A 12,641-nucleotide genomic window follows, 5' to 3' on the forward strand; every position below is an offset into this window, starting at 1 on the left:
TGATATGGAACATTTTGGGGTAGAAAGTAGATATTAGCTTTTATGTCATTTCTCCTGCACAAAATTATATTATCTGAATAAATTCATTATTAAGCAGTACTGTCCTCCCGTTGCTCATTGATTTGCTCAAACAGGCACCAGTAATGTCTCCATTGTGAGACTTGTTACAATTTTTGGCATATCAAATATGCCACGTGTAGCTTGCCATGTTCTGCCAAGGGGTAGGATATTCTTGGTAGCTTGTTGGGTTCTCTTAGAGGGGCGGAGAAACCAAGCCCGGGTTGGCCACATAGAAGGCCCTACCTGCTGTGCTATCGCTCTAGTCCTAATAGGACTAGATAAAGTACAAAGTATAATCTCAAGTAAAGTTTTAAAACGTGGGAAATGGTCTCAACACATGAAGTTATATTATTGATTAATAAATTTTAAATTTTAAAATAATTCTAATTTTTAAATGCCACATTTTATCTAATGAATTAATAATGTAGACTTCATAGAAGTTATATGGTTTTAAAAATGAATAAAACAAAAAATAAAATAAATGTTAGATATTTGATGAAGATCTCAATTAAGCATACAATATACCTTCCAGAGCAATATACATTTATATGTCACCCGCGAAAATGGCACTCCCAATTAAAGTTGTCCCAATTATTTTAAAAACTAATATTATTATCCAATTCCATGGCATTGAGAGATTCAAAAGGAATATTTGAAATAGTCCTCAAACAGTGAAGGAAGATGTACATTACTTTTAATTTTCTAATCAAAATCAATCCAAAAAGAATGGTAAGTCCTCCTCTTTCCCTCATTACCTCTCAGATTTACACATAGCTTGAGATGTCACAAGCAAGGAATGAGAAATCACACAGCCGTAACCACTTTCATCCTTCTCGGATTGACAGATGACCCACAACTGCAGATTCTGCTTTTCATATTTCTACTAATCACCTACATGCTGAGCATTATTGGAAACCTGATCATCCTTGTCATCACATTAGTGGATGCTCGCCTAAAAACTGCTATGTACTATTTTCTGCAGAACTTTTCCATCTTGGAGATTTTATTCACTTCTGTTGCTATTCCTAGATTCTTATATAGTATAACAACAGGTGATCAAACAATTACCTATTATGCTTGTGCGTTTCAATTATTTTTTGTATATCAATTTGGTGTAACAGAATTTTTCCTCCTGGCCACTATGTCCTATGATCGATATGTCGCCATCTGTAAGCCTCTTCATTACATGACTATTATGAATCCCCGGGTCTGCAGAAGACTTGTCTCCTGCTGCTGGGTGATTACACTGTTGGTCTTAATTCCACTTGTCAGCTTGGTAATGGGGCTAGAATTCTGTGATAATAATGCCCTTGACCACTTTTCTTGTGATGCTAATGCTCTTATAATGATCTCATGCTCAGACACACAGTTTTTAGAAAAGTTGATTATGATCTGTGCTGCAGTGATACTCTTTGCCACTCTCCTGTTTGTGGTTTGGTCCTACACTTGTATCATTCAAACTATTCTTCGATTCCCCTCAGCACAGCAGAGGAAAAAGGCATTTTCTACCTGTTCCTCTCACATGATTGTGGTTTCCATAACTTATGGCAGCCTTATCTTTATCTATGTGAAACCTAGAGCAAAAGATGAGATGAAAATTAATAAGGGGGTTACTTTGTTTGCTACTTCCATATCCCCTGTGATAAACCCATTTATTTATACCCTGAGGAACAAACAAGTAATTCAAGCCTTGAATGATTTAATCAATAGACTTCTGCTGTCAAGAAATTAGGCCTATTTTGCACAGAAATTGCATGAATAGTTTTTTGTTTTATTTTATTTTGGTTTTTCAGTCTTCAACATTGATACCAACTTTTATACAGTTGATTGTACACTTTTTCATAGCATTCCCCACGATGACAAAACAAACATCACGTTAACAAAAATTTTTGAGAATCAAATATTTGTATATTTGTATACAAATAGACATATTGTAGCTAACATTACTATATATGTAAATAATTATATATATGGATTTTATCTGTTTATCAATCTATATATCTAAATCTATTTGCATTAATTTCTTTCAGATATAAAAAGAGGCATAATTTTTAGAACTCTAGATCAATCCAAAATATAAATGGACATAATTTACTATATGATGTTGAAAGTTGTGATATGAAATTAATGAATATAACAGTATGTTTATGTAAAAGATTTTAGATAAAATTTCGTAGCACTGTAGAGCTGTCATCCAGTGTTCATGGATTTGCCTGAGTGACCAGTAATGTCTCCATTGTGTTTTGGGCACATTAATTACGCCACGGTTGTTTGTCGGCATGGCTATGCTGGAGGAATACTCTCGGTAGCTTGTTGGGCTCCCCGAGAAGGATGGAGGAATTGACCTGGGGTCGGCCAATGCAAGGCAAAAGACCTACCCACTGTGCTCCAGTCCAGAGAAAATTTTGTGCGAAGTTAAAAATAAGACTAAGGCCCTGAGTTGCCGCCCACAAATAGCTCCTCTGTCACCTGAAAGTTCATGGTCTCAGAGGCACACAAACCAATCTCGGAACCCAGCAGCTTTTGACAGAAATGCATCTGGACTGTGCATTAATCCATGCCGCCATGCCACCCCAGATGGGGAAAGGTGTTTGTCACTTCTGCCTTCCCCAACACCCACCCCTCATGGCTCATTGACCGCTATCTTTCAGAGTCTATTCCACAGCCAGGTAAGAGACTGCAGTGATAAGACATGCAGGGCCTCACAGGATGGGAGGTGGAACCGGTCCTTCTCTCTGTCCCGACACACCCTGAGTTGCCACCTACGAACAGCTCCAGACTTATTACTAAAATATCAGAAATTCAAAATAATGTGGCCACTATTGCAGCCACATGATGTCATATGCTCTTTATAATCAGCAATAGAAAATAAATGATCTAATTTTGCCTTTTGGGCAGGTCTGATTGTTGGAGAAAATTCCAAATAATAATGGTGGGGCTCTTGTCGAAATATTGAATGTAACTAAAGTAGAGAGAGAATAAAGTGGAAATCGTCTGCCACACAGGCAGGTGGAAGGTGGGATGGAGGGTATACTGAGGTTCTTAGTGGTGTATAATGTGCTTTGGTGAAGGGATGTGTGTATTTCATCATTGTATGACCTAGGCTTAAGCTTGAAAGTTTTGTAACTATTCTCACGATGATTCAAAAAAATAAAAAATACTAAAAAACTAAACTTCTATTAAATATAGATGTCTGATATCTAGAATTTACTTTAAGTTTTTTTAATGGTACTTCTATTGGTATAAAGTCTAGAGTATGTCAGATGAAATATTTCTGTTTTTCAAATTTTTTGTGCACAATAATCAGGATTTGCTCCCAACTCTGTGTTCAGGGATTACTACAGTAGGGCTTGGAGAACCATTCACTATTCCAACACCAATCCTCCCATCACTGTCTCCATTTTCCAACCACTGTTCAAGCCTGTCCTCATAGCAGGCTCAAAATTATTTACTTTATAAAACTTGCTACCAATAAATTGCTAACAGAATGATCAAAAATTTTTCCTTAGAAGAAAATTCGTGAAAATTATATCTCAGTGTGGAGATATTAGTAAGTCTTTGGAGGATTATTACAAGTAAATCTACAAGTAAAGCCTTCTGTGTTAATGCTTTAATAAGTTGAGATTGGTTGGCTTCTACATTATATCTCATCCAATCTAATATACTACTACTGTATTTTATGAGTTTGGAGTTGTCAGCTCCAGGAAATCCAGAATACTTAATGGGACAGTCCAGATGTGTAGGAAGCCATCTTACAGAGCTTGGCTCTTATCGTCTAGTCAAGCGGAGGCTGCTTGTGATTCCTGTGATCTTATCATTTCACCATTTGTCTCACTAGCCAACAGCCATGCCTGATCAGCATTCTACTACTGTTCTTATGGGGGTCCAAGCATGCATACTATACCACCCCCCTCCCAGCAGAGAGGTATAAGTATTGTAACTGCAGTGAATAAACTCTCTCTCCCTCCTCTTCCTCCTGGCTCTGCATCTGTTCATTCGGCTGCGTCCCCTCCTTAGCCCCACCTGCTGGACGGGATGGGACCCCACACAGATGGAGTCAAATTTGTAACTAGGTGGCAGCTTTGGTGTGTGGGCATGACTGCTGTGGATTCCAGAAGTACAAGGAGGTAGGGGGAAGTAAACCATCTTGACTCTGAGAGAGCCTGGAGTTTCTAACCCCAGAAATCCATGTACCTGAGGTTTTCGAAAGGTTAAGTTCTCTCTGAGGCTCAATTCTGAAGTGATGGAATCTGGCTAGAGGATGGTGGTGACTTTGGAGGCAAGAGGCTGCTAGGATATTATTTGTGTGGGCGTTGGCCCACCCCTCTTCTGAGAGTGCCCAGGAGAAATTTTTGTGGCTAGTTATCTCTTTTGTTCTTTATGATTCTCTGGAAGAAGCCCATGTTCAATTCAAGTTACCACATGGTTCCCTGAGCATGTCTAGGTTCAACCCTAAGACCCATGAGCATAAATGAGTGTGTTCCTGGTCACCCTCAAGCTCTGCTCTGCTCTGCTGCTAGAGCACTCTTTGTGAGGTCTGCAATGTAGGAATGAGCATCTCTTGGAATTCCTCTAGGCTCTCTAGCCAAGTCTGGATATCATATCTATAGAATATCTGAAGAAAAATAAAAATGAAAATGCAGGATATAGTTATATCTGGGCTGAGGCAAAAAAACATGCTAAGAGAGAAATTGGGGGCAAGACAGGTTTGTAGCAAGAGAAAATTTAAACCACAGGGAAGCTACTTAATTTTAAATCTAATGCAAGTAGAATGAAACAATGAATAAAGCTAAAAACTATACAATGAAAATAATGACAACTAGAGCAGAAATTAATAAAATAGACACCAAATCAAAACAAAGTGAAAGATAGGAAAGTAATACTTGGTTTTAATTTTAGTTTTAGTTTTTGCTTGGTTTTGTCTTGGTTGTTTTGGGCCACAACCAGCAGTGCTTATTCAAGGCTTATTCAAGACTGCACTCAGAAAATGCTTGGGGTGTATAGGAGATGCTGGGGATCAAATTCAGGTTGACTGCGCATGATACAAATACATTTGCCACTGTACCATTGTTCAGTATACCTGGCTCATTTTTTATCAAAACTAAAAAGAGTACTACATAAAACAAAAAAGTTTTTGTGTGATAAAGAAACATGGGCTAAAACTAAATGACAGCTGAGTGGAAGAAAACATTTTGCACTCAGATAAAGAGGTGATAACAAAATATTTTAGTACTCATAGACATGGGACCCGGGGCTGAAACCTCCAAGCCTGCTCAGATGGGGACTGGGCCTTTTTCACCCAGATTTCCCATTTTCCCATAACTAGGCGTTTTCCAGGTTTTTCAGATTTCCCATTTTCCAGGGACTGCCCCGGGCGCCATTTAATCCCACCAACAACCAACATCCAGAGACTTAAAACCAAGTTCCTAGAAGCACTCGGCCAAGCAACATCTTATAGCCTACTTCTCCCTCTGTGAGAGCCTGGCAAGCTACTGAGAGTTTACTGCCCACATGGGAGAGCCTCACGAACTCCCCATGGTGTATTCATATGCCAAAGCCAATAACAAGCTAAGTCTTATTCCCCTGACCCTGAAAGAGCCTCCAATGTGGCATCGTTGGGAAGGACAAGTAAAGAGAGGCTTCTAAAATCTCAGGGCTAGGACAAATGGAGACTGTACTGAGACCACTTGGGAAATTCGATGATCAACGAGATGATGATAATGATGGTGATGATAGACATCATAGAAAAATACCTTAAAATTTCTATCAAAAAGTGGGGAGAGAAAATCAACAGAGATGTCTCTGAGGAAGACCAGTAGCAGGCCAACAGGCACACGAATTATGTTCATCACCACTTATTACTTAGGAAATACAAATTAAGATGACAATGATATGTCCTTTTCCACCAGTCAGAATGGCACATATCAAAAAATACTGGGAGCAATCTTTGTTGGTTTCGATGTGGGAATGAAGTAACTCTTATTCACTGCTGGTGTGAGTCTTCTCGTCCAACTCTTGTGAAAAACAGTATTGAGGGTTTTTAATCAATTGAGTAAACTCAGAATTGAGCTCCTCTATGACCCACAAATTCCACTTTTGTCTATTTTTGCCCAAGACAGGAAAACATTAATTCAAAAGGACGTATGCACATCATTATTTGTTGCAGCACTCAGTACAACAGCTAAGATTTGGGATAAACCCAGAAGTCCCATGACAGATAAGTGTGGTATATAAACACAATGGAATACTATAGAGCTGTCAGGAATGATAAAATCATGTAATTTGGTGCAACATGGATGGAACTGGAGGCATCATATTACATGAAATAAGCAAGAAGAGGAGGATAAATACAGATTGCTATCAATTATATGTGGTGTTTAGAATAACTTGATGTGGGCATGCAATGTTTCAAATTGTATGTGTGTCTGTATGTAGAGTGCCCTGATCAAATTTTGACCCAGCGCATAAGGAAAGAAGAATGAGAGGGAGAGAAGAGACAGATGAGAAGCAACAGGAACCAAATGAGGTAATTAAGGTACAAAGTTGGTGTTAAGAAATTATAGTGCCAAACTTCCAAACCATAAAATCAACACCCTGAAATCAAGAGATCAAAACTTGAACAACGTAACTTAAGTGAGTGTCAAGAGGTCAGGCAGTATGGGGTGGTGGTGGGGCAGGTGTATGGGAAATAACCTGGGAACACTGAGGGATAAAAGGTAACACTGGTATTGAGCTAGGTGGTACAATATTGTATGTTTAAAACTCAAGTGTGAATAATATTGTAAATCACAGTGCCTTAAGAAAAAATTAAATTTAAAAATAGAAATATGAGTCTTCTAAAAGAGTACAAAACCTATGAATACCAAATGATCACCCAACAACTAAATCCTCTAATACAAAGAGAAGAGTTATAAGGCTATTATGAACTGCTATATCTCCAAAAATCTTATGATCTAGTTGAAGTAATTACATTCTTAGATATGTACATATCTTAGATAAATAAAGTAGAAGCAATCAATACTGCAACAAAAGAAATGAAAAGCATAAAATTTCCCAACTAGTATTTAAAATAAACCATGTCATGTCACACCAATGAGCACATATCAAAACGTCTGGTAATAGCTAGAGTTGGTAGAGTTGTAGAGAGAAATGAACCTTGACTCAAATTGATGTAAATATATAGGATAACATTGCCACAAGTAACTCAGGTTTATTCCCAACACAGTGCTCCTATTCCTCTGTGTTTATTTGTAACTTCTTTCTTTGTGCTCTGTTGACTTGTAAATATTGTTTTCCTCTTCTCCTTAAGTCTTTTGCATAGTTTATTCAGAGTAATGTCCTTTTTGTATGGGCACAGGAAGACAGTAAATGCTATGCTTTTGTAACATGGGAGTCAATTGACTCTAAATGATATTTTTCTCCTGGGCATCTGTTCTCTACACCTAAGCCTCAGCTACCTTCACTTCCTAGCAACCCCAAAGCTATGTCCCAATGAGGGACTGGATGGCCCCAGGGCAAGCGGTGAGATATGTGCTACCCTGGCATACAGATGGGCCTGGCCAAAGTGCCTAATTTTAACTGTAAGTTAAGAGCTTGGTCATGGACAGATGCTGTCATGATCCAAAAAGTAATAACAAGATTCGGACCCTGCTATTGTTAGGAATGATTAACCTTGCCTGAGAACTATAGTCAAAGTCTGTGTCAAGATGTTCCCAGGAAAGCTGCCATACAAGCCTCAATGTATCTCTTATTGTGCCCATACAAAAATAACTAAGGTGTTAATTAAGATGCTAGGAGGAGAATTCCCCCAGTTGGTGTTTCAGGCCTCTGAGCCTGATGGGCAGTCAGGAAGGGCTTTCTTATGTTGATTTTGCTACCAGATGGGATATAGTATGGGCCCAGAAGGCAAGGGAGAGAAAGATGAGTGGGGAAAGGTACAATAGATAAGGCTTGGAAAAAACTTAAATGCCAAATATTAGAAAGTTAATATTTTTATTAACCTTATGTTTTTATTAATGAAGTATAGAAGCATAGAAAACAGTAGTTTTTAACTACATAATACATAATCCTACATTGTATAAACCCAAATAGCATAGGGATGTTGCAGAGCTTGGCAAGCTACCCGTGGCATTTTCAATATGCCAAAAACAGTAACAACAAGTCTCACAATAGAAACGTTACTGGTGCCCACTCAAGCAAATCTATGAACAATGGGATGACAGTGCAGTGCTTTGCAGTGTAGAATAAATACATTATAGTTTTCAAAATTGCACTTAGTTATCTAAAGATTTAAAAGGAGAAAATTTACAGGTGTTACTGCCTTTATGTGAACTCTTGGCCAATTTTCTTAAAATTACACTACTTTATTCTATTTAAAATCCAGGTATATATCTCTACACACAGTAGTATTATTTGAGAACCAAGAAAAATAACCTTTTTTTCTATTTAGATATATCAGGAACAGGTTGAATATACATCACTGTTTATTATATTAAAATGAAAATATTTTATGTAATAGTAGCACCTAAGGTTTTGGTGCATGTGTATTTCAAGACAACAGAATCTTTACCCACTATTCATATGTCACTTAATATTTTTCTACTATTGTTAGTTTGTCATCAGTTCTGTCATTTTCTACACTCAATAGCTCCAGAGATATTCATTTCTGTTATTTCACAGTATTAATTTACTCTAAATGTAAATTTACTTCATTCTGAAATACTGCAAAGCATACTGACATACTCTTTTATGTCCTGTCGATCTCAGAAAACTTCAAGACATGCAGTCAAAATCATTTTAAAATATAGTTATGAATAATGTTTTCCTGCATTTATCAAGATATAAAAGTCTGAAGTATTCATTAGTGACTTTTTTTTATATGAGAAATACCTCTAGTATCCTTGTTCTGTCTCACATTTAGGCTGTGTGAAATTTCATGGAACAATAGTTATGAAAAGTAGAAGATAAAGAATATTGTTAACCTTGACTTTCGTATAAATCAAGTGTTGAGATTAATTCAATGGTTTCAAGTATTTCATATGTTGTTGAGTTAACTGACAATTGAGTATAAACACTGACTTTCAGAGATACTAGGAATTTTAATAAGACAATAACAGGTTTCTGGAAAAACATCATGGAGATTTGTGGTTCTGAACAAGACTGTTATTATTTGATGACTGCCAAATTACACTGATATGGTGCAAATCCTATAAGGGAACAATTTCTGGTTTTTCTTTCCCTTGAATAGATCAAGCAGAATAAAGATAGTAAACAAATTTAAGTCCTATATTTAGATAAAAAGCCTAAGGTAATCTCATTGAATTTTCCTATTCTTAAAACTGGTAGAGCATTCAAATTTATTTATCTATCTGTGGATTTTCACCAAATGAACCTAGGAATTAAAAAGTTCCTGAGGGTAATTTTTTTTGCTAGACGATCAGACCTAAATGATCTCTCCTCTTCTATTGTTTAGTTGCTGTTATTCCTTCTCATAGAATTATTTTTTTCTTGTCTGTGTGCTTGTTTTTTGGTTATACCAGGCTGTGCTCTGGGTTGATTCCTGGTTCTGCACTCAGAGATCACTGGCAGGATTGGGAACATGTCCTGGCAGGAGTGGGGACAAAATGAGGTGTCTGGGATTGAAAACCAGTCTGATGCGTGCAAGACAAGCACCTTACCTTCTGTAAAGGCAAGCACTTTACCTGTGTAATATCTCTCTGTTCCACCCACCTTTTCTGGGGTCACACATAGTGAGTGTGCTCAGGGCTTACTCCTGGCTCTGTGCTGAAAGATGACTACTTACTGGGTCTTCGGGAACCATATATGGTTCCTGTTGATGCCTTTATATTAGCTGTCAACTAGGCTAGTTTCTCCCAATACTATATTGACAATTTTACTATAGGTCTAGAATTTCAAACACTGTTGTTAAATGTTATGCTTGGACTCATTTTCTAGCAGCAGGGTTATTTCCAATGACACATTCAGAGTTCCTTAAAAATTTCTGGAAATATTAAAGATGATTTTAATAAACCCCCTATAGGCCAAATATATTAACATTTTAAAATCTCTTTCAATAACACCAAGAAATAACTTTTGGACTTGATTCTTTTTTACAAATGTACTGCAATTAGAACCCTGTTTTAACGTCATCTAGGAATGATATCAAGTCTCACAATTGTCTTATTAGTAAAAAGTATAATCCATTTCTTATCTGCATTGTATGTAATAGACTCTTGCATTAGTTTCACCAGCAGCAACTAGTTTATCAAATTTAAGAGGATTGGTCACAATAATAGAATACTTTGGCATGTAGAAAGTAAAAAATATCAACTTCTAATTATTTATCCAGGTATTATTCTTATCACCCTCATTACTTTGAATATGGTACTCAGAAATTTATGCTACTACATTTTTCACATTTAAAAAAGCCCTCATGACTGGTGTTTCATTTTCTGTATTATTTACACAGCAGGTGAATTTTGGTGACTATAAATGACCGCTCCAGTAAATCAATGAACAATGGGATGACAGTGATTCAGTGATAAATCCCCAATGGTTTTTAGTAAATAAGTGAATAAGGACAAAGACTGTGCAATTTTTAGTAGGTTTTACTAACACCTACTAAATTTCTTTACATTTACATTTACATTTCTTCCCAACATGACATTGTAGTAAATGATATAGGAAGATATTTCTAATATTAAACAAAAAATCAATTATGTCATGTATCTATGCTAACATAAAAAATTTAACAGTGAGAATAGCTATCTATATTTAGCCAACTCTACTATGGTTTCTAAATATGTACCCTATATTACACCCTTACAGCTGGCAGTTCTCAGAGTTTACTCCTAGCTATGTGCTCAGAGATCAGACCTCCCAGGCTGGGCTGGAGATCCTAATTAGTGGGGCACATACACGGCCTTTAGCTGACCTGCTGTACTATCACTCTAGCCCAAAGACAGAATTTTAAAAAAAGAAATAAAGTTTTCATCATTACAGTCTCTTGTGAATTGTAAGTCCCTCTGTGGATAAATAAATATTCTTTTGTGACCAACGTTTACATTAATGAAACTAACAGAAATGAAATTTGGCAAAGACTTAGAAAGTCATCACTGGGAATCATATCCTTGGGGACAAGAAAGAATAAGTTTCCTAGATACCAAGAATTTAACTGTTGACAATTGAAAAGCCATAATTCTGCAATCTTTTAAACCCAGATACAAAAATGTAAATAGTCTATCTTGATTTTAGTACCAAAATTGCATACATGTAAATGCTTTCCCAGTGTTTCCATGGAGACATTTTTACCAGTTTTCTTGCAAATAAATACATATTTAATGGGGTTGTACGTGGCAGTCCTGTCTATGGTTGACCTGAACTTCCTCATCAGCACTGCATATGAGTCCCAAGAGTCCTACCAGGAGTAAACACTTACCACATAGCAAGGAGTAAGCCCTATGCACTACTAGGTATGGCTTAAAAACATAAATGAACATAAATATATTCATATATAAATATATACAGATTTGAATGAAAGCTTTGAGAACTGAGAGATAGTATAGTGGGCCAGATTTTTTTTAATGGTCCCTCGGCTCCCATCAGGAGTCACCCTGAGCACAGAGCCAAGAGGAAGCCCGGATCACAGTCAGATGTGGCTCAAAAAAAAAAAAAACATAGTCTAGAAGATAAACAACTTTCTGTATAGTACAGTGTGCACTGTAATTAAAGGGATACAATAATCTGGAAGGTTAGATAGATGTTATCGAAAAAAAACTGCAGTATTTTTATTTTGGGGGGGGGGTTAAGCCTCATATGTTGTGTGCAAGGTGTTTGGGTAAAACTCATCCATCCAGGGCTAGATTGAGTACAAGAACCAGAAATTTAATGTGAGAAGCTGAGCATGCATTGCCACTAAGCCGCTGTAGTCCCAGGGATTACCTATTTCCTCCCCCAGTCCTCAAGAACCTCTTGGATTCCACTTGGGAATACTCTGTGGATCTTGTGGTGCCTGAGATTGAGTTTGGATCTGCTGCCTGCTCCTTATCACTTGTACTGCAGCTCCAGGCAACCATGTCTGTTTTCAGTTGTGCTTTTATCATAGTTTCAGTAACATATTTAGAGTAACTTTAACATTGAGGATGCCGAAGATCAAACTTACTGCAACTTCACACCAACCAAGTGCCTAAGACCCTCAATAATTGTTTTTGTGTGATTTCATTCTTACTCTGCTTCTTCCTTCACCCCTGCTAGTATAATTCTACCCTGTTTGAAAACCTCGAGATTGAAGTGAAAGTCCCGGAATTGTCACTGGATATATGTCTTTCTCCCTCCAATTTACTTCACTTAACTGATACGTTCTCACTCCATCCATATTGTAAGAAAAAAAAATGAATTCACCCCTCTTTTAAAAATTTAAATTATGTACCATTAAATGACAAGGTTATTCATGACTGAGTTTCAGGCAGACACTTTTTCAACACCAATCATTTCACCAGTGTCCAGTTCCCTCCACCAGCCTCTCCCCAACCTCCATTTGCCTTCTGACCACCACTCTGTTCCGTTAAATATTTACTACTGCA

The 12,641-nt window shown here is 37.1% G+C and overlaps 1 protein-coding gene across 1 annotated transcript; it reads left to right on the plus strand.

The window, feature by feature from the left end:
• Positions 1-856: 856 nt before the first annotated feature.
• LOC129401943 (olfactory receptor 6C2-like) lies at positions 857-1,792 on the plus strand. The gene has a single exon (XM_055125427.1). It carries the CDS (start codon positions 857-859, stop codon positions 1,790-1,792), a length of 936 nt encoding a protein of 311 aa, XP_054981402.1.
• The last annotated feature ends 10,849 nt before the right edge of the window (positions 1,793-12,641 follow it).

This window comes from Sorex araneus, chromosome 2 (genome assembly GCF_027595985.1).
Source record: "Sorex araneus isolate mSorAra2 chromosome 2, mSorAra2.pri, whole genome shotgun sequence".
Taxonomy (NCBI): Eukaryota; Metazoa; Chordata; class Mammalia; order Eulipotyphla; family Soricidae; genus Sorex; species Sorex araneus.